Here is a 27,282-nt window from a genome sequence, read left to right on the forward strand (position 1 = left end):
CATGCGAGGGCAAAACGGAGAGTTCATATGTGGGGCATGGGGTGTGTAGGGGAGGGTTCTGCGGGGCGCACAGAGAAGGCTCTATGTGGACATACCTGGGACATTGCTAGAATGGGGAGTGTGTGCGCGATGGGGTGTCGGGGGCGCTTGGACGTGGCATGTGGGGACAATTCAAGGTGCCAGACTGGAGCTTGCTGAGGGGTGAGGGAGGTGGCCAGAGGAGCCAGGATCCTGCAGGTGGCCGGACTGGTGGCAACAGGCAGGCTCCGCCCGCGGACGCTCCCGGGGCTTCCCCGCCTCCTCCGCCTACCTCCGTCTGGCCGCGCTCTGTCGCGGTGTCCCAGCGCCACCGCCACCGACACTCGGCCGCCCGCCGCCCGCCGCAGTTGCTGCCAACAGCGTGCATCCGAGTCGCCGCCGGAACCAGGTACGACAACGACCCCGGGGGGGCGCACCTGGGCCCGTGCCTGCTGCCCCGCGCCCCTCCGCGCCGCGCCTTCCAACGCCCGAACTCGGCCGCGAGCCCCGCTGTCCAGCCTCAGTTTCCCACGGGGGGGCGCCTGAGTGCCTGTCTGCGGCGCCGCGCTCAGCCACCGCGGGGACCCGTCCCGGGGCTGAACCGGCTGATGGCAGGTGGCGGAGAGGACGGAGGGGGAGGTCGCCCCTAGCGTGCCCCCTGAGCAGAGGGGAATGATCCCAGGAAGTGCATAAAGACCAAGAAGGGGGACCTATGGCAAGTGACGGGGGAGGGGGCGGCCAGGCTGGCTCGGGCCAGGGTCGCCCGAGCGTCTGGGACGGCGGCAGGGAGGGTGGCAGGGTCCCTTACCAAATGGGCGTGGTGAACTGTCGTGGGAGATGACAACAGTGAAACCCGAGAGCGCGCAGTTCGTGCCAGGCGCCGCGAGGCAGAGCGCCCGCAGCATCCCTGCGAGGTGTCCCCAGGTTACAGAGGGGGGACTGGGGAGGGTCGGAGAGGGGAGAAGCGTCCGCCATCCGGGACGAGTTGCTGAGCGCGGATTGGAACCCAGACAGTCAGATACCTTCCTCGTGGCACCTTGTCAGCCCAGCTCTGGGGGGACTTGGATTAATTCTCTGAAGGTCCACTCTGGGGAGGTGCTGGGGTCTGGACCCGGTGCAATCTATACTCTCGAGGACTCCGAGGGCTGCGTTTATGTCTGGATAATGTCATATGGCTTAGATGCGCTGTCACAAAGTGGGTGGTGGCAACGTGCCCTGCGCGCCGCATGGAGCGCAGAGCGCCCAGGGAGAAACAGGCGCACGGTTTAGGGAGCCAGCGCCGGGGCTTTTTGCACCCACAAGAAACGACAGCTCGCCACCTCCCCCAGGGTATCTGTCCCGGTCAGTGGCTCCCAGAGAGTCCCCAGAGGACCTGTCTGAGCAACCCTGTAGCCCTGTGAACCTCGGAGGGCCCAACTACCTACCTACCCAAGTGCTATGCTGAACTGCGATTCCTTCCTGTTCCCCTACAACCTCCCATCCCCTGCCCTCCCCGCTGCCCAAAGGGACCTACCGTCTTCATAATGTGGGGCATTCCTTCTAGACGTTTCCCAACACCTGTACAGTCCATATGTTTGCCTGGGGGGATATGTGAAATCCTTTGATCGTGGTGAGCGTGGTGGGCAGGTGGGCAACAGAAATGTCATAACCCATCTGGTCATTCTGCAACTGACCCCTCACCAGCTATCTATACAGAGCCATCCACACTGCTGCGTTTAAACCAGCTGGTTGATTTAAACTGCTGCCTGGGTAGGCCACTGAGGGACGTCTGGGTCCCCAAATTTGGGAGGGGCTTTTATTTTAGACTCTTCTATGAATTGCCGTCGGAGATTAAGTTCAATTTCCTGTCGCTTGTCCTAAACTGATTGTACGGGATCTGAGTTTGGGAGGTGCTGCTGCTTCTTTTCCATCGCACACACACAGGCTCGTGTACGCATGCACACGCACACACCCATGTGTAACATGCACACCGATGAGCGCACACACACACACACACACACACGCACGCACACATCTCTATTCTGTCTGCCTGTGGCCGGGGACAGACACTCAGGCCCCTCTGGCTGCAATCTGTGGCTGCAGTCCCCGCAGAGCCCAAAGTCTGGGACCGACTCAGGCCTCAAACTCTGCTAGTCCAAGCCCAATGGGCAGAGTCCACCCATTGTCACATCCGGGGGCTCTTTTTAGCTGCCCACAAGCCCATCCCTGCCCTGTGAGAGAAGACAGAGGCCAAAGCAGGGGTCCAGCCACCTCTGATGTCCCCCACCCCACCCCACCTGTGGAGGACCATAGCAGAGGCCGGGAGGGCCAGTCTTAGGAGGCTTAGATCCTGGCCCGGGAGCCCCACCCTGGTCACTGCCCAAGTCCAGAGAGGACGGGGGGGGGGGGGCTGGCCGTGGAGGAGCCACCTGCCCGGGAACACCTTTACTGCAGAATTCAGGGCAAGCAGAGTCCCTGGAACATGTCAAGGAGAAGCCATGTTCCTGCGGTCAGCAGGCTGATGGGTGGCCACGCACCCGCCTTTGGAACAGGAGCCTGGCTGAGCCTCACGGGGCCCTGTGGCCTGCTGGTACTGGGGGTCAGTGGGTGGCTCACTGTGCTGTGAGCTGACGGCAGAACTGGAGGTCTCTGCGGGGTGAGGCGTGCGCAGGGCCCCATCTGGCCTGGTGGGAGGAGGGGAGACACCCAGTCTGCAATGCTGAGCACCTTCTGTTTGCAATTCACGAATTCATTCAGCAGATGTCCAGGGAGTGTCTGGGGGGGGGCACCCCTCTGTTTCCCAGGAATTTCAGCAAAATGGTCAGGGGTTATGTGTCTTGATCACTGCGGTCGCCCCAAGTCCCAGGAGACGCTCCAAGAACACTTGCTGAATGGATGATGGACAGGTGGGTGCCGGGGCTCAGACTAGACCCAGGCCACGCCCCCCTGCTCCCAGCACCCTCAGGCTCCACCCAGGGGTCCCTGGGTGCCCCAGTAACAAAAACAGGCAGGATCTTTTTATTATCATTTGATGCTGGGGATTGAACTCAGGGCCTCAGGTGTTTTTTACGTATATGCTGCATGCCAGGTGCCCATGCTATTTCATCAAACTCCTTCAGGTAGGTGTAATTATTTATTATCCCCATTTTACACCCAGGGAAACTGAGCTCTCCCTCGGCACGATTTCAGTGTATTCCCCGCGACAGTCCAGAGAAACAGGTAGTGTCATCAGCTACATTTTGCAGATAACGAATGGGGCTCAGAGAGGTTAAGTAACTTGCCCAAGGTCACACAGAGCTGGCCAATGGTGAGGCTGGGATCCAAAGCCAGGCGGTTTGACTGCAGAGCCCACTTTTTTTCCCCTCCCAACCTGTCCCTCCTCCGCTTCCTGGTGTCATCTGAGAAGTGAGTGTGGAGGAGGGGTGGAAATTCTTTCTCTGGGACATGGCTTTCTGGGACAAGCCTCTGGTTCACCTGTGGCCAAGGGTAAGGTTTCAGCTTTTCAATCCCCTGGGTGGGACCCGGGGTCAACTGTGTGGGTGAAGATCTAGTCTCCCCCAACCAAGAGGGCCACCAGGCCCCGTGTGCGAGTGGCTGCCATCTCACCGCCTCCCCTGGGGACGTCAGAGTCTCAGCCTCTGCTTCCTGGAGGACTGGCCTCCTCCGCCTGATGGCCCTGGGGTTCTGCAGAGCGCAGGGAGGCTGGGCCTCAGCTCCAGGGCCAGCCTGACCCTGGCACGAGCCGGGCAGTGCGTGCCCAGGGCCCAGGACTTGCAAAAGCAAAACTGGACTCAGAGTCTGACGGGAAACGGTGATTCGGCAGGAAACAGAGAGGTCGCCTCCCTCTTGGTGACTCCGATGGGTGCGAGGGACCCGCTCTGCCCTAGGGCACAGGAACCCGGCTGACCTGACCCTCCTGGGGAGTGCTGGCCCTGGAGCAGGCGGAGGGAGGGGTGGTTGGTCGGATTGCCTGTGTCACCTGCACGTGAGAACACTGGGCACGTTGTCCTCCTCACCGTCACCCCCATCACCCACATCTCTGCCACCCCCATCGTCACCACCCGCTCACCCATCGTCATGGCCAGTGGCAACATGATGATCACTCACCTGGCTTCTCAGACCCAAGGCCCAACCCTCAGATGGGGACGTAGGACAGAGGACACGACTCTAGGAAGATAGTGAGGAATCTGGGCCCCAAGGTCTGAAAGATCGCAGATCTGCCTCCCCACTCGGCCGCTTTCTAGCTGTGTGACTTTGGGTAATTGGCCCAACCTCTCTGAACCTCAGAGACCCAGTCTGTAAAATGGGGTGATCACAGATCCTGCCTGCTAGGGTGGTGGGAAGGGACCCAGGAGCCAACACAGGGAAAGCCTGGCCCAGCGCCTGGCTCCAATCGTAAAAGCAAAACAAACACAGGCAAACACACTGGCCGGGGGCAGCGGTTACGGAAATGGCTCGGGGCGACCGGCTGGGAGTTCCCGGCAGCCTGGGTTTGGAGGAGCAGGTGCAGGTGTCGCCAGCGTGAGAACGGCCCCCGGGGCCAGTTTGCGGGCAGCTGGAGAGACCACTCGAGGGCCCGGGCGTGGAGCGCGGAGTGGGGAGCTGTCTCCTGGATCAGGACTGAGAGTCCAGACCTGGCCCTGCAGCCTGACTGGTCCGAGAGCCACAGGGAGCTGGATGGGGCTTCCCCAGGAAGCTCCAGCTACTTCCCGCTCCTGACCCAAAAGGCTCCCCAAAGCCGTAAGCTCAGATCCCACGGTGCATGGCGGCCTTTCCCACGGGGAGACTGCCTTTTGGATGACTTCTTCCTTTTTGATGTCAGAGGGTCCTGGGTGTCTTCCCTCCAGCCTCAAGGGTAGCCATGAACAGCTGAGCTGGTTGTGTGCTGCACAACTCCAGGAACGTTGGTCACACAGACTACGTGATCCATGACACCCCTAGAGAGGTGCAGTGCGCATCCTACGCAGCCATACCGGGCGGCTCTGCCAGACTCCTTCTTCCTTGGAGAGAGTGCAGAACAACTTTAGGTGGCCCAGCTCTAGCTGCAGCTCAAAGTAGAGCAAGGATAAATGACATCTAAATGCCAATCAAGAACCAGAAGAGCCCAGGATGGCTGCCCAAGCAAACCAAGCCGATTGGTTGCTGTCCTTGAGAAGGCTGAGTCTGGGTGTTGCAGTGACTGGAGATGGTGGTGGATTAGTGACTGTTCTCAACACAGATTTTATGGGGTGGCCATACGGCAAAGTAATTAGGAGAGCAGGCCCTGGAGTCAGGCAGACTTGGGTTCCATTCTGCCCTGACACTGTCACTGTGTGGCCTGGGGCAAATTACTTGACCTCTCTGTGCCTCATTTTTATCTAAAAAGAAATGGGTATGTAATAATACACACAGAGGTATACCAGCCCTCCCTGTCTTCCATAATAAACGGTCCCTAGTTCTAAGGTTCAACGACTTCATCAGCTGGGGGTGTGAGACTCGGCGTCACCTGTCACAGGACAGCTCCCTGCAGTCCTGTCAGGGTGATGCAGGATTTGGGGCCCAACCTGAAGCCTTTGGAGCGGATCCAGGCCAAGTCAACACTCGACGGGGGCCTTGTCAACATAAGCTTTTCACAATCAAGGGCTACTCGGGTTTCCCAGGTGGCGTAGGGGCAGGGGGATACCAGGAAGGAAGGGACGGCCCACCATCCGGGCCTCCGCACCCGCAGTGCATCCCCTGAGCCCAGGGGTCTGCAGACCACGGCTCACGGCCAAGTCCAGTCGGCCACCTCTTTCTGTGCGGCCTGAGGGCTCAGAGTGGTTTCACCTGGTTGAAGAGCATCGGGAGGAAAACCCGCGTCTAGGGTCTGAGCTTTTACTGAAAGAGTCTGCTGTTCCCTGCAAACTGGGGGTCTAGACCTGGGGTCTCCAACTCGCCCGCACGTTTGAGTCACTGGGGACTTGGCGAAAGCTTGGGGGACCTGTCAAGCCCCAGGCCCAGGGAATCAGAATGGCCCTGCTGACGCCTCCAGGCAGCGGAGCTGGGGAGCCCTGGACCAGCCCTGCCCCAGGCCCCGGGAGGGCCGCCTTCCCCCAGCAAAAACCTGACCCAGAGTCGGGCACCCCTCCTGCCCTGAGGGCTGGTCCCAGCCGGTGCCCCAAAGGCCTTATTTTGTGTGATCCGCCCTGTCATTTGGGGGAGGTAGCAAGGGACACTGGGGATGGAACTCCTAGCCCTGAGCACACGGAGTGCCTGACCCCTGAGACCTGCCCCCGGCCCTTGTCGTCCGTCAGACTCTCTCAGAACATTGCAAGCTCCCGCCCGGCCGAGCTCGCATTTCCAAATGGGAACAATCTTTTGCATCTGAGTTGGCCTTGCTTAATGACGTCACCAGGTCCCCCAAAGCATTGGAGCCTGAGTGTCCTGCTCAAATGGTCAGGAAATGTCACCGTGCCCAGGGGTCGGTCACCCAGAGTCCTGACTCAGGTGCTGATTCTGGCTGGGGGTGGAGCTCAGGGCTGGGTCCCTTGCTTGGCATGCTCGGGGACCTGGGGTCCATCCCGAGCATCGCAGAGGATGATAAAAGGTGCAGGTTCTACCAGGCACGGTGGCGCACTCCTATAATCCCAGAGACTCGGGAGGCTGAGGCAGGAGGATCGCGAGTTCAGAGCCAGCCTCAGCCAAAGAGAGGCGCTGAGCAGCTCAGGGAGACCCTGTCTCTGAATAAAATCAGACTCCTGACCCCCAGATCTCACGGGGAGAGCCCGGGGTTGCTCAGCTTCTGCCCTGAGACTCTGCCCAGACCCGAGCGGCCTCCTCAGGCTCCGACCCACAGTGGAGAGACACAGTTGCTCGTGGGCTGCGGACCCCTCCCCATCCCCAGGGATTCTGATCTGCAGCTTCCAGCCAAGGCCCTGCCCAGGGAGGTCCTGGGAAGACCTGGGTGTTAGACTCCATGAAGCCCCGGGTGGGAGGGGACAGGGCACACCCCACAGATCACAGTGGCTGCCAGAGCTAGGGGACAGGCTGGGCCCAGCGCCACCCGCCACAACCAGGGCCAGGACCGGTTCCCCGAGACCTTGAACCTCAGAGGGCTGGTGGCGGCTCTGGATGGCTGAGCCTCCCCAGATCAGAGATTAGGAATGGTGGCACTCTCTTCCTGGACCCTCGAGAGCAGGAACTGGCTGCCGCCCTGGGGCTCCTTGGAGCCCCTTTGGGTGGGGTCTGCGTGGGGCTGGCATCCGCAGGACCCCTAGGGAAGGTCCATGTGCACACCCTGCCCTCCACCAGGTGACCTTGGGCAGTCCTGGGCTGTGGAGGGAACCATTCCTGACGGGATTGACTGGGGATTATCTGAGCTGATGTGCCTGCCGTACCCTGGCAGGTCCTGGCACGTACTAGGTGCTCAAGAAACCGCGGCCCCAATTACAGCCTCCTGATAGATATGGCTGACGGTGTGGTCATTATGTAAACTGCCCTGACGCAGCCTCCCTCCCCTTCCCCGTGGTCTTCCAGACACAAATCTGTTTGTGGGCCAGAAGCTCTTATTTGGCACCAGCTATATTCAGGCTCAAGAAGCACCTACTTGGCGCCAACTGTATTCATTCTGATAGTCAATCCAGATGTAAGGGCCTCCTGTGCCGGCCCTTGGGCTGGGTTAGGGTGGTCCAACATAAATGTGACCCAAGCCACAAATCTGAGCCACATAAACAATGGAAAACATTTTAAAAGCCACGTCCGGAAAAAGGAACAAGTGAGAGTCATATTAATACAGTGTTTCATGGAACCTGCAAGAAAGAGTATGATCAGCTCAACATGTAACCCATATTCAAAATTATTGATGGGTTTCTTTGTTTTTAATGCATCTTTTATTTATTTTTATTGATTTTATTATCATTTTTTAAATACACGCCCTGGTCCCCCGAGCGGGACTCAGAAGGAAGCCCCGGTCTCCTCTGCCCGACCCCAGCCCTGTGCCTGCCCTTCCCTGCCCATGTCACAGGTTTCCTTCATGCGTCCAGATTTTCTGTTCTCACTAGGACACTGGTCAGCTCAGAGGGAGACCCGCCGCAGAGCCTCGGTTTTTACCTAGTCGCCTGTTAGCTGCTGTCCCCAAATACAGACGCATCCTGAGGTCCTGGGGTGGGGCTTCGGCATGTGGACTTGAAGAGGACGCATAGAGCCCACCCCGCAGCTCCACGTGGCAGGTGGACGGGGGCACCCCCTCGACTCCCCCTGCACAGAGCCAAGTGGCCCGAGGTCTTCAGAGCCGGCTGAGGGTTTGGCCTTTGTCCTGCAGACATCGGGAGCCATTGAAAGTTCCTGGGAGGAATGTGACATGGAGAGAGCTGGGCCTCAGGAGAGTGAGCCCAAACTCCAAGTCCCCCCCCAGCCCTGGCTCTTTCCAGCGCAGACCCAGGGTGGAGACTTTCGAGGTACGCCTGGCAGCAGGGTGGACACGCCTGGAGTGTGGCTCCCGTTTTGTGGCCGTGCGCAGTGAGGAGTTCGCGGGTCATCTGTCCACGTATGAACCGAGGACAGCGATGCCCGGTTCACTCCGCCGTCCCTCCCATTCCCACCCTCTCCCCTCCCCTCGTTCCCCTCCGTCTAATCCAGTGAACGTCTCTTCTTCCTCTCTCTACCCTCCCTTGTTCTGTGTTGGGATCCACATATCAGAGAGAACATTGGCCTTTGGTCTTGGGGGACGGGCTTATTCCACTTAGCAGGATGGTCTCCATCCGTTTACCTGCAAATGCCATGATTTCATCTTTCTTTAGGGCTGAGTAATATTCCATCGTGTTTATATACCACATTTTCTTTATCCATTCGTCTACTGAAGGGCATCTAGGTCGGCTCCACAGTTTAGCTATTGTGAATTGTGCTGCTATCAACATGGATGTGGCTGTGTCCCTGTAGTGTGCTGTTTTTAAGTCCTTTGGGTATAGACTGAGGAGAGGGACGGCTGGGTCAAATGGTGGTTCCATTCCCAGATTTCCAAGGAATCTCCATCCTGCTTTCCAGATTGGCTGCACCAATTTGCAGTCCCACCAGCAACGTATGAATGTACCTTTTCCCCCACATCCTCACCAACACTCACTGTTGCTTGTGTTCTTGATGCCCACCATTCTGATGGGTGAGATGGGATCTCAGGGACACCACATTTTATTCCCAATGAAATAACCACTTTCCTCCCCTCCCTCTCCCCCACTAAACACACACACACAGAGACATGCACACACACACGTGCACACACACACATGCACACAGAGAGACATGCACACACACGTGCACACACATGCACACACACACACACTCTCATATCTTGCAAAGCTCTGCTGAAGCTCTCCTTTCCAGCTGTCCCCATCTCCCTGGTGCCAGCACGCACCGCCCACCCTGGGCAAGTGGCCACGTGCACGTCTGGGCAAGGGCAGGGCCGTGGGCGCAGGGCTCACCGCGGGCACCGCCAAGTCACCTGTGCCCGAGGACGCGAGGACACGGCTCCTGGCTCGGGGCCCGGGAGGCGAGGTGTTTCCTGTGTAAATTGTGATTGTTCAGAATAAAACCTGGTGTCGCCAGGACTCGGGCCATAAAGAAAGCAAACAGGGCGCGAGACCGTCAGCCGGGTCTGGAGGACGGGGCCGTCCCGGAAGCGCAGGAGCCGGCGCCACAGACCCTGCGTCTCTCCTCCTTGGCTCACCCTGTCCCCAAGAGGCAGGAAGTGCCCCCCCCAGGAATTGTGGGGAGAAGGATCCTGCTGCTAGGGACCCCAGGCACATTTTTCTAATGGATTGAATGCCTTTTCCTTTTGGTTTCTTATTTAATTTTTTTTTTAAATCTAAAAAATAGTAGAGCAGGGTGTGGTGAAGCACATGTGTAATCCCAGCAACCAGGGAGGCTGAGGCAGGAGGATCACAATTTAGAGGCCAGCCTCAACAGCTTAGCCTAAGCAACTCAGTGAGAACTTGTCTCAAAATTTAAAAAAAGAAGAAAAAAAGGCTGGGGATGTGACTCAGTGGTTAAGCAGCCCTGGTGCAAAAAAAAAAAAAAAAAAGTAAAAGAAACTTTGGGGGAAAAGGTATGAATATTAGAATACAAGCTAACATGTACGTTTGAGCTTAACTTCTTTTACAAGCCCCTGTTCACCAAATACTGGAACTTTCATCCCAAGCGATCCGGACTCTTCCCCAACCCCTTTTCCCTGACTGCTTCTCAAATTCTAGAAAGTTTAATATTGAAAAGGGGAAAAAAAATTAAGATCTATATTTTCTGCTGACCTCCAGCCACTTTTCCCTAACAATTTTTCCTTATACTGTCGTCTCTTCCGTCATCCCCAGTGGGTTGGTTCCAGACCTAGAATCCGGGGACATTCAGGTTCCTCCTATAAAATGACGTCGTATTTACACACGGCTTACCCACATCCTCTCATTTACTTGAAGTCGCCTCTGGATTCTTAGAACACCTACACACCGTAAACTCCAAGGAAATAGGTGTCAGAGTGTATTGTGTAGTGAATGATGATCAGAAAAAAACTCGGAGCTTGCTCAGGACACACGCAATTTTTTTTTAAATCCTTTTGGGTCAGAGGTGGGTTGCAGAACCCAGGGATCCACGAGGACCTGTCGTCCTTCCAATCTCGATTTTTTTCAAATGGCTTCCCCCCGCCTTGTTGGTAAAAAACAAACTATCTTCCATTTATTATTACTTTGCCGTTGTTGTTGTTTTTGCTGTTGTTGTTTGAGGTGGGGCCTCAAGACGTTGCTCAGGCTGATCTCAAACTCCTGGGCTCAAGCCATCTCCCTGTCTCAGCCTCCAGAGTAGCTGAGATCTGGAACTACCAGCATGTGCCCCACCCAGCTTTGCTTTCTTAAAAAATAATATAAGCAATCTAGGTTCATTATGGGAGTTACAAAGTTACAAATAAACTAAAAAAAAAAAATTTAGTAACCCAAGAGCCTGCTTCCTGAAGATAGGATTTTTTTTCCTATCCACACAAATACATATAAATCCACAGACTGATTGTTTTTTGTGGGGGTACTGGGGATTGAACTCAGGGACATTCGACCACTGAGCCACATCCCAGCCCTGTTTTGTATTTTATTTAGAGACAGGGTCTCACTGACTGGCTTAGTGCCTTGCTGTTGCTGAGGCTGGCCTTGAACTCGAGATCCTCCTGCCTCAGCCTCCCGAGCGGCTGGGACAACAGGTGTGCGTCACAGATTCTTTTTAAACCTTTTTTAACAACTTTCCAATATTCCACCGTGGGCCAGTGTTGTGCGTAGCACGTGACCCCTTCTGTTCCAACTGGGCATCTCAGTTTTCCTGCTGTGAGCATCCATGTCCCGGAGGAGAAGCCCAGCAGAGAGGCGGTGACATCCACAGAGGGAGTCACCTTTCAAACCCGGCTGCAGTTCTTAGCCATCAGGTGAACAAGGAAATAACTTGCTTCTCCCTGAAACAGCTTTCAAGGGCGGGGGGATGGAGCCCTGTGGTGAGTCCTTGCTTATCAGGTGCGAGGTCCCCAGTTGGGTCCCTAGTGTGAGAAAAAAAAAACTATTGAAAAAGTTAAAAATTGGAAGATTTTTCCCGGCAGCTGTGGCCACAGTGAGGTCTTGGAACTTGGGGACTTCTGTCTGGGGTGCAGGACACGTGTCAGGATTCTCCTGAGTTGGACACCTGTCCACTCCTGGGTCCAGGGCACAGAAACCCACAGAGAAGGTTCTGGAAGGATCCCACACTGCAGCTGGAGGGCCAGGATCAGCCTGTCCTGCCGTCTCTCGAGTGACAAGTGACAGGGTGTTCTATGTCATCTGTGCGTTTGCAAAACGAGGAAGGGGCTGCTCCTGAGTTGGTCACCCGTGCGGAGCCGTGTGCGAGGGTAGATGGTTCTCGGGGTGCGTGGGGAGAAACGTCTTTCATCTTCTTCGTGGTGGTCTCTGCCCGTGTGGGTCAGGAGGCCCATATAATCAGGAGCAGCCACCCTCCCTGAGGTCCTGTGACCCCGGTCTTTCACGCGCTGTCCCCGGGGAAGGAGCACATTAGGTATGCTGAGCCACCGAGCCTGCCGTCGAGCGGGCCTTGGAAGGTGGACAGGCCAGCGGCAGAGGGAGCTGGAGTGACCGGGTCACATCTGGAGACACCCTGCCAGACACCGCCAGTGTCCTCTGCCACCACCCAGCCGCTCTGACCTCTCATCCGATCACTGGGGACCAGCCGGACGGCTCTGGCAGGACTGTCTGCTGTGACAGGTGGCCAGGGCTGGGGTGACGATGGTGGCAGCCCCGTGCCCCGTGGGCTTGGCCACCCTGCCTGGCCCATGCTGGCTTGTCAGGGCCCCTGTCTTCCTTCCCAGCCGCCCAGATCTTGTTCAGGGCCTGCAGCTTTGGCCTAACGGGACTTCTTTCCCCAACACCCCAGATTACAGAGTTCAGGTCCAGTGGCCCCCTGGGGACAAAGGGAAAGGGCTGGGAGTGAGTCATCTGCAGGATGTCCCGGGTTTAAAGAGCATACAGGGACCAGAGGACACAGGGTGGGGCTCCCTGCCCCTTTGGCTTGCTGCAATTGACCTTCTAGGAAACTCGGGCGACTTCCTAGTCTCTAGGGGCAGCTCTTAGACAATCCCATAACTCAGTGGCTTAGAAGCAGGAGATATTTGTTGCTCACCATTCCAGAGTCTGGAAAGTCCAAGATGGAGTTGCTGGTATGTCCTGCATGTGGTGAGGGTCCACTGCCTAGCTCACAGAGGAGTCCAGCTGTTCTTCAGCAATCCCGAGGGAACACCCAGGGTCATTTTGAATAATTCTGCCCCTTGCATAAAATGTTAATAATAACAGTAACAAAAAGCAAGCGTAGCAACCGTTTACTAACACCTGCTCTGTGACGGCCACGGGGCCCGTGCCACCCACGCTTCATCTGGCTGGATCCTGCCAACAACCAAGAGGCACAGACACGAGAATCCCCATTACAGAGAGGAGAAAATGAAGACCAAGGGAGACCCTGATAGTCAGCTTTCTGTCTCTGTGACAAAATGCCTGAGGCCGCTTAATGTTTAAAAAGGTTGACTTTGGTTCGCAGCTGTAGAGATTCAGTCCGTGGTGGCTTGGGCCTGGGGCAGCACAGTATGGTGGGAGCACGTGCTGGGGGAGGCCACGCCATCTCATGGCAACCTAGGAGCAAAGAGAGGGGAAAGGAGGAGGCGGGGACCCAATTTCCCCTCAAGTGCACACCCGCAGTGACCTCACTAGGCCGCACCTCCTGAAGGTTCCACTTCCTCCCAATGAGCTGGCTAGTAAGATCTGGGCACCGCGCCTTTGATTCTCGGGCATTTAGGGGACATTCAAGCTGCAAGCCACGCAGATGCCAATCTACAGGTGTCCCGGGTAGAGTCCTTTCCTTCAGGAAACAGAAGGGCCATCCCAGGAGGAGAGGATGACCCCACCCCAGCCCCATCGCGCAGCAAAACAGTGGGACAGCCACCAACATGTCCCCACAGGGGGCAAGGCAGCATCACCCAGACATCACCCCAAAAGGTGGGGCAGGGACCCCAAAAGGCGTCTCCACGGGGCGCATGAGCGTGGTCACTGGTAGAGGAGTGGCCCGTGTGGGGCCCTCCACAGAGAACTCGGAGGGGACGTCGCACACCATTGCCCTAAATCCTTAGCATTTCGGGGCCACAGTGAAGTATTGGAAGTGCCTCTTCCACGTCGTGGGGTGGACAGCGAGCCGGGTCAGCACCCCCGGCTGTAGTGAAGACACAGGGACGCTCCAGCCACCCAGAGGCCGGGAGTGACGACACTCAGCTACCTGCAGACGGGGGCACCGTGGGACTTTGCCCTGGACCAGTCTTAATCCCGGGTCAGATGGCCACCACGGGCCCAGCAGCCAGCTGCCCTTTCTTGCTTTGCATCAAGGACCTTTTGTAGGTGGCTGCTTCTATCCCAGGCCCCCCTCAGGGACAGTCCTGACATTGCCCCAATCTGAGGAGGTCACCGCGTCCTAATCCATATTCTGAAGCCACGCACGCACACGGACACCCGTGCCCTTCCTCACCAGTAACACACACACACACACACAAAAAGTGGGACCACTGGGTCACGGCGGTCACGTTCTGAACGTGACACAGAGCGTCCGGTTGCACCATCTCGACCTTCGTTGGCACCTAAAACTCTTCTGTTCCTCAGAGCTTGGCCAACCCTCGCTGTGACGCAACGTTGTCATCTTTGCAAATCTAATGACTGCCGTACAGGTGTTTCTTTTTTTAAACTTGTATCTGATCAGCATCAACTTTAAATTTTAATTGCTTTTTTAAATACTTATTTGGTCTTCTGTGGGCAGGGTTTTATCACCCTGTTCACTAAGAGAAGCCCAGCCGCTGGAATAGTGTAGAGCACAAAGTAGATGCTTAGTAAATAGTTGCTGAGAGAATCGATGAAAAGATTAAATGTTAAGATGGTTCAACATTCCAAAGACGCAAAAGGAGAGGCTCATTTAAAAAAAGAAAGAAAACTCTTGACCTAGCCCCCACCTCCACCCCAGGCACCTAGCTCCTCTTCTTAGTCCACTCATAGTGCCAATTTTTTTTGAGTAATCGGTGACTGACTATATACATGCACACACATGATGTCTCCATACTTCTGATTTCCTTTTAAAAAAAAAAATACAACTCTATGCCCTGCCCTGCCCTTTCTCTCACTTAGCTAAGTACGTTGGCAACATTCTCCACCAGTGATCAGCTCCACTAGGACCCTGTGTCTCCTCCTCTGCTGGTGGACAGTGAGGCAGCCCCCTTTCCTACCATCTCCCCCAGTCCTGCTGAGTTTGGCTTCCCAGGAGGCCCCTCGAGCTGTCAGGGACTGGAGCCTTGGTGGACGAGGCAGGCGTGCCCACGGAGGAGACAGCTGCCCATTGCCACAGGTCAGACTTCCCCGACACCCACGGGGACAGGTGCTGAGGTCAGAGGTGGCGTGGGTGGGAGGTGGCAGGGAGCCATGCACCCTGGTTTCTATTTCCAGAGCTGCCTCCGACGCACAGGGACTGCGGGCAAGTCCCTCTGCCCGCTCCTTACATTGTGTGAAATGGGTATCGTGATTCCGGCCCTGACGCCCTTAAAAGGACCCCCCAAAGGGACACAGGGACGTGCCTTGAGAGAGATGGTGTGTCCTTGGCTCTGTCCTGGCTTCAGCCAGTGGGAACGATTCACGGAGATCTCCCTCAAGGGTGGGAAAGGAAGGTGATTTTCAAAGTGGCTCAGAGGGACACCTTCGTAAATAGTTGAGAAGGCATTTCAGCCGGGAGCCGTGGGGCACACCGGTAATGCCAACGCCCCAGAGGCTGAGGCAAGAGGATCACAAGTTCAAGGCCAGCCTCAGCAACTTAGTGAGAGCCTCAGCAACTTAGCGGGAACTTGTCTCAAAATAAAAACAATAAAAAGGGCTGGGGATGGGAGTCAATGATCAAACACCCCTGGGTTCAATCTTTGAACCAAAAAAAAGGAGGAGGAGGAAGAGGAGGAGGAGGAGGAGGAGGAAGAGGAGGAGGAGGTATTTCAGTAGGTATTAGGAAAAGTGCCTCAACACATCACACTTGTTATTTCACAGATATAACCTTACTAAGTTCTCACACTCACAAAAAGTGAGTCGCTGTGATGTTATATATCAAGTAAATAATGACACAAGTTTTCCAGGGAGTTAGCAAAAATCATGAATGTGAGATACAAGTGATTGATGTTTGGGAAAACATATAAGTAGTGGGCATCTTAGGGGGAAATAAAATCAAACTTACAAATACTCATATGAAAACCCTATTTGAAATTTTTTTAATTATTATGTAATGGGAAAAAAACAGAACACAGTAAATCAGGCCTGGGCAAGTTTTTTTGTTTTGTTTTGTTAACACTTGGGGATTTTTGAACCACACACCCTTTGCTCATATTTTTGGCAGCAGGGATTGAACCCAGGGGTACTTAAACACCGAGCCACGTGCCCAGCCCTTTTTATATTTTATTTAGAGACAGGGTCTCGCTGAGTTGCTTAGGGCCTTGCTAAGTTGCTGAGGCTGGCTTTGAACCCTCGATCCTCCTGCCTCAGAGGCTCCTGAGCCGCTGGGATGTCTCGTATACCTTACCTTTTAAAAAAATGTAAAAACCACTCTTAGCTCAAGAGCATCAAAAACAGGCCTTCAAATGAGTTTGGGGCTATAATTTCCAAACCCTTGCAGTAATTAAAGGAGTCTACTGAACACACAAGCTGCTAGTAAACTGTGTCACCACGGGGCACATTGATGAGTGACATTTATTTATTAATAGCATGAATGTTTTACTTCTTTGTGCCATTTTTTGGCTATCCATCATTGTAAAATTATAGAATTGTTATGCATTTAATATGTTCTAATTAATCGCAGGGTTTTTAAAGTTTATTTTATTTTTAAAGATAAAACATCTTTCCCAGTGAGAACCTTTTCAAAGAGGTCTTTCAACGGACCTCGGTCATCTTTGATATTTCCCTTTTCTCCTAAATAAGATGAGGGAGCCCAGGATCATCTTGTACGTTTTATGCATTTTTATCAAACCTAGTCTCAGCCATTTTCCTAAGAAGCCTCTAGTCCTTTTGGTTGAGAGAGTTATGTCGAGACCAAACTCTGGGTCCTGGAAATGCACATGATATTTGAATCTATAACTAGAAATTATGTACCAGGCAGGTCAAGTCCTCTGGAGTGATTCTGAGGGTCCCTCAAAGCTCCTTCAAGGTGAGCGTGGTGGTGCACACCAATGGTCTCAGCCACCCGGGAGGCTGAGGCAGGAGGATCGCTGGAGACCAGCCTGGGCAGAGTCTCCATCTCTCAAAAACAAAAACAGTTTCTCTAGCCTGGCACACACACCCCACCTCTGGCTCTGATACCTGGCCAGGTGCCCGAGAACAAAGAACCCAGTCATGCTCTGTGGCTGCCCGAGTAGAGGAAGAAACAGGATTTTTTTTTTCAATAACCCAGAGTCAAATCCATTTTCAGGTTAACCTTCAATTAACTATAAGAGCCTAGATTCCCCAGAACTCATATGCCTGACATCCTGAGATAATTGAGGTTGTGCTACAAAAATAAGGACAGGGGATTTTAATGAAAGCACCTGACCTACAATTTACAGGGCTCACCAAGTGAGATGTCCACATAAGCCAAAATACCCCATTAAAAAAAAAATGAGTATAGTGGGCTGGGTATAAAACAGTAGGGCGTGGGGAAACTGCAGAGACCTATGTGATCCATCTACCTGTGGGGGGCAAGGGATGGGCAGCTGCCTTTCAAATTTAGCAGAATGTCACCACGTGGGGGCAGTTGTCCAATCTGATTTTTTTTTAATGAAAAAAAAAATCAAATTTTTTAAAACATAGAATCTCATCATTTTGGAATGTCCATGAAAGTGTTAACAGTGTGTGAAGACACAACCCCTATGTCACGAGATGCATCCCCTGTAAGAATGTCATCTGTTGAATGTTTACAAAGGTTTACATCCAGTGAACCACCATCCGGCTCAAGATCCAGAATATTTTCATCATCTCTTTTGGGGAACTTTCTAGTCAATTCACAACCCGCCAAGACCCAGGCAATCTCTCACCTGCTTTGTGCTGCTGTGGATGAGCTCTCCTCCAGGGTTTCTTACAAACAGACTCATAGCCTGTGTTGTCTTTTGGGTCTGTTTTCTCTTGTTCAGACTAGTGCTCTTGATATCCATCCATACCGTGTGTCCACAGTGGATTCCTTTGTACTGCTAAATAGTGTTCCATTATGGAAATGCCATAATTGGTTTATTTACTCATGTGACTGGTGGGCATTTCGATTGTTTCCAGTTAGGGACTATTAGAAATAAGACTGCTTTGTATATATATATAAATATGTATAAATCTTGGTGTGAGTTTGTTTTTCAGTTTTCTTGGATAAATAACAGTGGGATTGCTGGGTCATATGATAAGTGCACATTTAACTTTATAAGCGACCTCTGGAGTTTTTCCTCAGTGTGAGCACTGTTGCATGCCAATCAGCCTTGGAGTGGGATTCCAGTCATTTGCCAATGCTAAGCATGATCAGTCTTCTAGTGAGAAGTAGTATCCAATGTGGTTTTGATTTCCATTCTCCTGATGGCTAATGATGTTGAGAAGTTTCTCGTGTGTTAAGACCCATTCATCTCTTCTCTCTACCAAAGTGTCATTTCAAGTCTTTTGCCCATGTTTAATGTGTATATATTTATTGTTATTACACATGTACAATCAAGAATTAACTAGGAAGATGATTTTTATTTTGTTCAAGTCATAAAATGGGGCTAGTAATGTTAGTTGTCATCATTATTAGTACTAAGGATACTAATGAACTTAGTGAAATTTTTAATATATTAAAAAATTTTAGCCAGGCGCCATGACTCACATCTGTCATCCCAGTGACTCGGGAGGCTGAGGCAGGAGGATTACAATTTTGAGGTCAGCCTCAGCAATTTAACAAAGCCCTAAGCAATGTAACAAGACCCTGTCTCAAAATAAAACATTTTTTAAAGATTTGGGGATGGGGCTCAGTGGTTAAGTGCCCCTGGGTTCAATCTGTAGTAACAAACAAACAAAAATTAGTGGACACATAATTGTATATATTTATGGGGTACAACAATGGTATTTAAGAACCCATAGACAATGTGCAATGATCAGATCAAGAAAGACATTTGTCTTTTCTTTTTGTTGGAATATTCAAAGTCATCTCAACTAGCTCTCTTTAAATATTGAATTAACTTTTGTCCACCAGAGTTACTCGACTGTGCTATAGGACATGAAAAGTTATTTCTCTTGTCTAACTGCACCCTGTACCCATTACATCTGTTCTCCATTCCCTTTCCCTGCCCCACCACATTTCCTAACCTCTGGTAATCACATATAAGTGAGAACACATGATATTTCTATACCTGACATTTCACTGAACATATTGTCCTCAAGGTTCACTCACAATACTACAAATAACAGGATTTCTTTCTTTTTAAAATTTATTTTACAGTAGGATGCATTTTGACACATTGTACACAAATGGAGCACAACTTCTCATTCCTCTGGCTGAACATGGTGCTGAGTCACACCAGTAGTGTAATCATACATGTATATAGGGTAGTAATAATGGCCGTCTCACTCCACCATCTTTCCCATCCCCACAGCCCTCCCCCTCCCCCCACTCCCCTCTACACAAACCAAATTTCCTTCATTCTTCTCTATACCCCTGCCCCACTATGGATCAGTATCTGCTTGTCAGAGAAAACATCCAGTTTTTGGTTTGGGGGGATTGGCTTGTTTCACTTAGCATGATATTCTCTAGTTCCATCCATTTATCTGCAAATGCCATAATTTCATTCTTCTTAAAGGCTGAGTAATATTCCATTGTGTATATGTACCACATTTTTTTTATCCATTCATCCATTGAGGGGCATCTAGGTTGGTTCCATAGTTTAGCTCTTGTGAATTGAGCTGTTATAAACATTGATGTGGCTGTGTCACTGTGGTATGTTGATTTTAAGTCCTTTGGTATAAACCGTGGAGAGGGATAGCTGGGTCAAATGGTGGATCCATTCCAAGTTTTCTGAGGAATCTCCATACCGCTTTCCATAGTGGCTGCACCAATTTGCAGTCCCACCAGCAATGTATGAGAGTGCCTTCCACCCCCCCCCCACCCACATCCTCACCAACACTTACTGTTGTCTGTATTCTTAATAGCTGTCATTCTGACTGGAGTGAGAGGAAATCTTAGAATAGTTTTGATTTGCATTTCTCTAATTGCTAGAGATGATGAACATTTTTCCATAATGTTTGTGGATCAACTGTATTTTTTCTTCTGTAAAGTGTCTGTTCAGTTCCTTAGCCCATTTATTAATTGGGTTATTGTGTGTTTTGTTTTGTTTTTTTAGTGCTAAGTTTTTTGAGTTCTTTATATATCCTGGAGATTAGTGCTCTATCTGAGGTGCATGTGGCAAAGATTTTTTTCCCATTCTGTAGGCCCTCTCAGCACGTTATTGATTGTTTCCTTTGCTGAGAAAAACTTTTTAGTTTGAATCCAACCCATTTATTGATTCTTGATTTCACTTCTTGTGCTTTAGGAGTCTTGTTCAAGAAGTCAGGTCCTAAGCCAATATGATGATGAACATTTGGGCCTAGTTTTTCTCCTATTAGGCACAGGGTCTCTGTTTGTGTCTAAGTCTTTGAATCATTTTGAGTTGATTTTTGTGCAGGGTGAGAGATAGAGGTTTAATTTCATTTTGCTACATATGAATTTCCAGTTTTCCCAGCACCATTTGTTGAATAGGCTATGATTTCTGTCTTTTTTTATGTCTAAATAATACTCCACTGTGTATAGATACCACATTTTCTTTATCCATTTATACATGGATGGAAACCTAGGTTGATTCCATTCCTTGCTATTCCATGTCCCCTACCCCCCCACACACACACATAGAATCTTTTGTCTTCTCATTTATTTGTCAGAATTATTTATATATCCTGCTCATAATTTCTTTATCAGACATGAATCACAAGTATTTCCACCAGCTGCATTGCATGCTTTTTCATTTTCTTAAGTATCTTTGAAAGAGAAGATTTTAATTCCAAGAAAGTGCAATTTACAAGTTTTTCCCTTTGATGATGCATAATTTGAGGGTCTTATCCAAAAGACCCTCTCCTGCTCCAAGTTCACACAGGTTTTTTCCTAGAGTTTCTTATGTGTGGTTGACAGTTTCAGGTCTGTGTTTAGGTCTCTGATCCATTCCAAATAATTTTTGTACATAGTGTAGAGTACAAGTTGAGATTATTATTTTTTTGAATGTGGACATTCACCTATTTCAGCATCTTTTGTTGGAAAGACTATCACCTCTCTGTTGAACTACCTTGGCAACTTTGTAGGTCTATTTCTGGACTCCCTATTTAGTTCCATTGGTGTGTGTGTGTGTGTATTTGGTACCAGGGGTTGAATGTAGGGTTGCTTAACCTCCAAGCCACATCCCCAGCCTCCCCTCTTTTTTTGAGACAGGGTCCCATTAAGCTGTGTAGGTCCTCTCTGAGTTGCTGAAGCTGGCCTCAAACTTGTGATCCTCCTGCCTCAGCCTCCCAAGCTATTGGGATTATAAACACAGGCCACAATACCCAGCTAATATGTGTATTGCTATACCAGTACCACACTGTCATGATTACTGTACATGATAGTAAGTCTTGATATTAGATAGTATTTATCCTTCAACATTGTTATTTTTTTTCAAAAAATTTTTTAAATTTTGCATATGGGTAGGTTTATTTTGTATTTTGTTATTTTAGTTCCCTTGTTTTTTCGTATAAGGTTTAGAATCAGCTTGTCGATTTCTACAAAGGGTCTTATGAGATTTCTGTTGTAATTGGGCCTAGAGATTGATTGGGATTGAGTTGACTATAGAGGTTAATTCACATCTTAGCATGTTGAGCCTCATGATCCATGAACATGGTATATCTGTCTGTTTATTTAAGTTTTCTTTAATTTACATTAAAAAAAACTAAAGGTGCAAACTAAATGGGGCCAAGAATATTCTTGCTGGGGAAAGTGGGTGTCTACGGGCAAATAAATAAATAAATAAATAAAGTTGAGCCCCTGCGTCCCACAGCATGCAAATGAATTCCAAATGAACCAAAGACGTAAATGTAAGAGCCAGAACTATAAAACTGTTAGAATAAACATAGGAATAAACCTCCATGACCTTGGCAATAGATCCTCAGCAGGACACAAAAGCACAAGCAACAAAAAATATATAGCTGAGCACAGTGGTTCACAGATGTAATCTCAGCAGCTCAGGAGGCTGAAGGAGGAGGATCACAAGATGGAGGCCAGCCTCTTTCTCCCACTTAACAAGGACATAGCAATCTATCAAGACCCTGTCTCCAAATTTAAAAAAAAGGATCAGGATGTAGCTCAGTGGCCAAGTACTTGCCTAGCATGCACTGGACCCTAGGTTAGATCCCCAGGACCACCAAAAGAAAAAGAAGGCAAATATAGACAAATTGAGAATCATCAAAATCCATTGTGCTTCAAAGGACTTCATCATGAAAGTGATAAGACAATACACAGAATGCAAGAAAATTTTTGCAAATCCTATGTCTGATAAGGGTCTTGTATACAGAATATATATATATGTGTGTGTCACTTAGAACCCAATAACAAAAGGACACAAAATCCAATTTAAAAATCTGCCAAGGATCTGAATTGACACTTCTCCAGAGATGATATATGACCATGCAATTGACAGAATGACAGTAATCACATGGAAAGATGTTCAACATCATTCGCTATCAAGAAAAGCCCCATCAAAACTATGGTCAGATACCAGTTCACACCCACAAAGATGAATGTAATAATTTTCTCAAAAAAAAAAAAAAAAACAGATAAAAATAACAAAAGCATCATCAAGGATCTGGAGGAATTGGAAGCCTGGTACATGGCTGTAAAATAGTACCATCATTTCAGAAAAGACTGGCAATTCCTCAAAAGGTTCAGCATGGAATTGCAGGACAGACCATGGGTATATCCACCCCTAGGTAAACACTGGAGAGAAACAGAAACGTGTCCACACAAAAACTCTCCTGTGAGCGTCCAGGGAGGTATTATCAGAATAGCCCCAGAGCAGAAGCAGCCCGAATTCCCATCACCCGATGAGTGGATAAATGAGATGTGAGAAGTGTCTTGGGGGAAGGAAAGAATTTTTTTTTTTTTTTTTTTGGTTACCAGGGATTGACCTCAGGGGACATTCAACCATGGAGCCCCATCCCCAGCCCTATTTTGTGTTTTATTTAGAGACAGAGTCTCACTGAGTTTCTCAGCACCTCACTTTTGCTGAGGCTGGCTTTGAACTTGCGATCCTCCTGCCTCAGCCTCCTGAGCCTCTGGGATGACAGGTGTGCACCACTGCACCCGTCAGAATGTTTTAATGTTGGTACTGGGGTTGTCGCTCAGTGGCAGAGCGCTTGCCTAGCACGTGTGAGACACTGGGTTCCATCCTCAGCACCATATAAAAATAAATAAATAAGGGCTGGGATTGTGGCTCAGCGGTAGAGCGCTCTCCTAGCACGGGTGAGACCCTCAGCACCACATAAAAATAAAGGCATTTACACCTAAAAAAAATGTAATAAATATTTTAAAAACATGACATTTAAAACTTAATAACAAAAAAATATGTAATAAATATTTTTAAAATAAAAATAAAATAAATAAATAAAATCAAGGTATTGTGCCCATCTACAACTAAAAAAAAAAAATCTTAATATTTTAATCTTGATTGTGTGGCAGTAGTTGAACAACTCCATGAGCATACAAATTTTACACTTTAAATGGGCAAATCATATGCTTTGCAAATTAATGAAGCTTTTATTTAAAAGTGGGAATTATATAAATAAATAAATAGATACTGTGCAAACAGTAGCAACCAATAAAACATTTTTGGTCTTGAGTTATCCAGTTGCAATCTCTTGTGCACAAGAGGAATATAAAAATTGACCCTACAATAGCATTGCTTTGGGTTTTGTCCAAATAAGAAGCTCAGATATACAGTTATACTTGGGCCAAAGCTCTGGGCTCTGTGTTATCAAATTGTAGGGAGGAAAAACAATGTTTCCCAAAGGGAGCAGTCCTTGTCTCTTCTAAGAAAACAAACCCTGCTGTGTGCAACATTGTATCGGAATCTGTTGCCAGTGAAGCTCTCACAAGTTCATGGCCAAGGTCTAGACAGTCGTCTGGGACTCTCTGGGGCTTGGGCAGGGGCTGCCCATCAGCCAGGTCCCCACGGGGACTCTATTTCCACTTTGCTGGGTTGGTTGAAACTGTAAACTGATTGAAACCCTTGAACTCAACTGTGTATACACTCCAAACACAGACCTTATCACCTGGAGGTGAAATCTGAGGCTGTTTGTAGTGTTTGTTGATTTCTTTTTTTCACTTGGCTAAAGACCCAAGGGACCACACTAGTTAAAGTTCAGCCTGCGTTTAACATTTAACAGTTATTTACCTTCCGTGGTCACTACTTTGGCTACAGGTAATACTATGGTTTACTTAATATATTTCTTTAAATCTGCCCCCCACACCCCCCACATACACTTTTTTTTTGGGGGGGGGGCTTGGTTTTGTTACTTTATTTTGAACCTAAAGCAAAAGTCCAGATCTACAAGCCAGAAGAACAAGGTCACCTTTAAAGTGTCAGAATTATTAAATGAGAATAGAAAAGGTTGGGATTTTTTAGAGAGGTCCTTTGTTACCTCTCCCACAAACTACTCGCTGGAACCAAACGGGCTTTTTGTCTACATGAGACTGGCAAAGCCCTGTTCTTTCCACACGTGCCCATTTATAGTTGTTGAAAATAATGTGTAAGGACGAAATGACCCGAGCCTCTTGCCTGTTGCCTGTGTGGTGGTGAGTAGTACTTCAGTGTAGCTCTTGTAGTTGTTGCTATGACAATTATTATTATTATTATTATTATTATTATTATTATTATTATTATTATTATTTTATGATGTCAGGGCAGGAAGTGGACCTGCTGAGCAGATGCAGGGGCGGGAGCGTCTGAACGTTCATCTTCTAGCCATGATGGCCAGGGGAGGCACTTGGAGCTGGATTTCCATCAGAGGACAGAGGCATGGAGTTGGAGAGGAAGCCTGTAACACTCCCATCTCATTCCACAAGGAAAGAAAGGGCAGAGATGTTGCCATGTCCCCAAATTAGACCAGCACTGAACATGTGTGGGTGTTTAAAAATCCCTGTTTGGATACGGTTACCTGACTTTATCTATTTAGCTATTTGATGGATTGCCAGGCGCCATGCTGGACATTGTTGAAGATGCAAAACTGCTGTCCTCAGTGAGTTTGTGATCTTATGGGGGGGGGGGGGAGCCATGGGCACAAATAACTAAAGAACAGAGTAAAACCAGGTGAATTTCTTTTTTTTGTTAACATTCTAATGACTGCAAATGACAGATGCCCAGATTGGATCAGCCGACATAAGAACACAGAGAAAATGTATTGGTTTCCATATCCCAGGAATAAGTTGCTTTCAGGCATGGCTGGATCCAGATATCCAGATGGTGTTGTCAGGAATCTCTTCTGTGGCTCTGCTTTCCTGTGTTGGTTTTATTCTCAGGGAGGCTTAGAAGTCTTGGCTAAAAAAAGTTGAGGTCTCTTCCTTGACTTTTTCTTTAACTTAGTGATGGAACTAAATCCCGGTGGTCCATATTAACAATGATCACGGGAGCATCCCCCAGAGCTAGAGTGGAGAACCATCCGGCAAGTCACACCAAGGAAGACTCGGGGGAGGAGGGTCCCCCTGCAACATCAGAGCAAAGGGGAGAGGATGCTGGGCCAGCAGGTGCCACACTGCCTGCCATGGTGTCCCCAGCCTGGAGTGGCTTTCTGAGGAGGGGTGAGGGTCACTCCCATGTGAACTCCAGAGAGCTCCCTGGAGGCGGTGGCCTCTGATCTGCATTGAAGGTAGAATTCAGTTGTCTGTGGGAATCCATCTCGAGTGTCCTGCTTCCAGGCTGGGGACAGAGCAGGAAGGAATTGTGTTTCCTGGGAAGCCACCCCCACCAGGCCCTGTGACACCAGTCTTCCTGTCACCTCTCGCCGTTGGGAGTCTCAGGGAGCATTCCTCCCTCACCCACAGCGGCCACCTAACGCTGGGCAGCCGGCCTCACCCCATTCCAATCAGTATCCGCGAAGCTGCTGGAATGTTCTTCCCAAACCCCGATGACCTCACCCCCCACACCCCCGAAGTCCCAGTCCTCCCTCAACAAATCTCAAGTCCCCAGTGTGGCCAGGGAGGCCCGTGCAGCACCGTCCTGCCCCCAGCCCGCGCCCTGGCTCCGGGCCCCTTCCCCAGGGACCGTCACCTGGGCAGCCCCTCCCCCTCCTGGCCAGGACACTGGCCGGCCAGGCGGTGTCCACGCGGTGGCTCTTGCCTCCCAGCAGCCTGTCGGGTGGAAGTTGAGGGTCACGGTGACTTCACAGCCCCGGGAACTGACTGCCAAGAAGGTGATCGGCTCAAAGGGCCAGAGAGCGGCCGAGCAGAGGTTCAAAGCCAGATGCCGTCACCTGGTGCTTAACCAACCGCCGCCCTCTCCTGCCTCTGGGGTCTCAGGGGACAGGGCCCCAAGGCTGCCTGTCACCATCTGAAGTTGGCCATTGGATGCAGTTGGTTCACTGACATCATCCTGGCCTCAGCCAGCCACTGGGCAGGGCAGCGAGCACGTGGAGTCCTCGGTCTTTGCCGGGTCCCCTGGATGGCTGGCACTTTGTCTGCGACTTCCAATTTCACCCTCTCGGTGGATTCTCTAAATGAGATAGGATGGGGCCGGGGGTGCGGCTCAGGGGTAGTGCACTTGACTAGCATGAATGAGGTCCTGGATCCAATCCCCAGTACTGCAAAAGAATAAGAATAATAATAATAATAATTAATAATAATAATAATAATAATAATAGAATTTGACGTGATTACTATCCCTGTTTTGCACAAGGAACACCCGAGGAGCTGAGAAGTAGCCTGTCCAGTAGCGTGTGCATGCCCACGGCGGCAAGAAACCTCCGTTTTGCTCATCATCGAGCAATTAGTGGCTGGTATACAGCAGGTGCTCAATAAGTGCTTTTTTTTTTTTTTTGGTGAGACGGTTGGAGGGATGGAGGGCAGGAAGGACGGCAGGAAGGGCAGTGTCCCACGGCCCCCGTGTCTCCGCAGGGGCCACCATGCACGTGAAGAAGTACCTGCTCAAGGGACTGCACCGGCTGCAGAAGGGCCCGGGCTACAGCTACAAGGAGCTGCTGGTGTGGTACTGCAACAACACCAACACGCACGGGCCCAAGCGCATCATCTGCGAGGGCCCCAAGAAGAAGGCCCTGTGGCTGCTGCTCACGCTGCTCTTCGCCTGCCTGGTGTGCTGGCAGTGGGGCGTCTTCATCAGGACCTACCTGGGCTGGGAGGTCAGCGTGGCCCTCTCCCTGGGCTTCAAGACCATGGACTTCCCGGCCGTCACCCTCTGCAACGCCAGCCCCTTCCAGTAGGTGGGCCCTGGAGCGTCCCCTCCGTCCTCTTCCCCTTCCCTCGCTCCCGGGCTTCCCGCCTCCGGTGTCTGTCTGTCTGCCCAGTGCATCTGGGCTTCCCGGGCAGCCGCGAGGAGCCAGCACTGTTCTGGGCGCTGGGAAGGCGGCAGAGACCAGATCAAGCCCTCACCTCTCTCCACCTACCAGAGCAGACGGGCTCCAACGGGTTTCAAGATGGGATTGGTTATGATTGTGACGGAGACACTTT

General features: G+C 50.7%; 1 protein-coding gene across 3 annotated transcripts in view; it reads left to right on the forward strand.

The window, feature by feature from the left end:
* The window catches only part of Scnn1b (sodium channel epithelial 1 subunit beta), a 43,952-nt gene that overhangs the window by 273 nt on the left and 16,397 nt on the right, over window positions 1–27,282 (forward strand). Inside the window, exons 1-3 of one of the 3 annotated variants that reach the window (XM_046454581.2) lie at window positions 248–427; window positions 26,495–26,605; window positions 26,713–27,031. In XM_046454581.2, coding sequence (XP_046310537.1) covers window positions 26,539–26,605; window positions 26,713–27,031 — 386 coding nt within the window. In that variant the 5' untranslated portion in view covers window positions 248–427; window positions 26,495–26,538. Of the gene's footprint in view, window positions 1–247; window positions 428–26,494; window positions 26,606–26,712; window positions 27,032–27,282 lie in introns of those variants that run through there. The other 2 variants (XM_046454582.2, XM_046454583.2) reach the window with 2 other exon arrangements.

Source organism: Marmota monax, unplaced genomic scaffold, assembly GCF_021218885.2.
Source record: "Marmota monax isolate L192 unplaced genomic scaffold, Marmota_monax_Labrador192_F-V1.1 WCK01_AAM20220418_F8-fsc00086, whole genome shotgun sequence".
Classification (NCBI taxonomy): Eukaryota; Metazoa; Chordata; class Mammalia; order Rodentia; family Sciuridae; genus Marmota; species Marmota monax.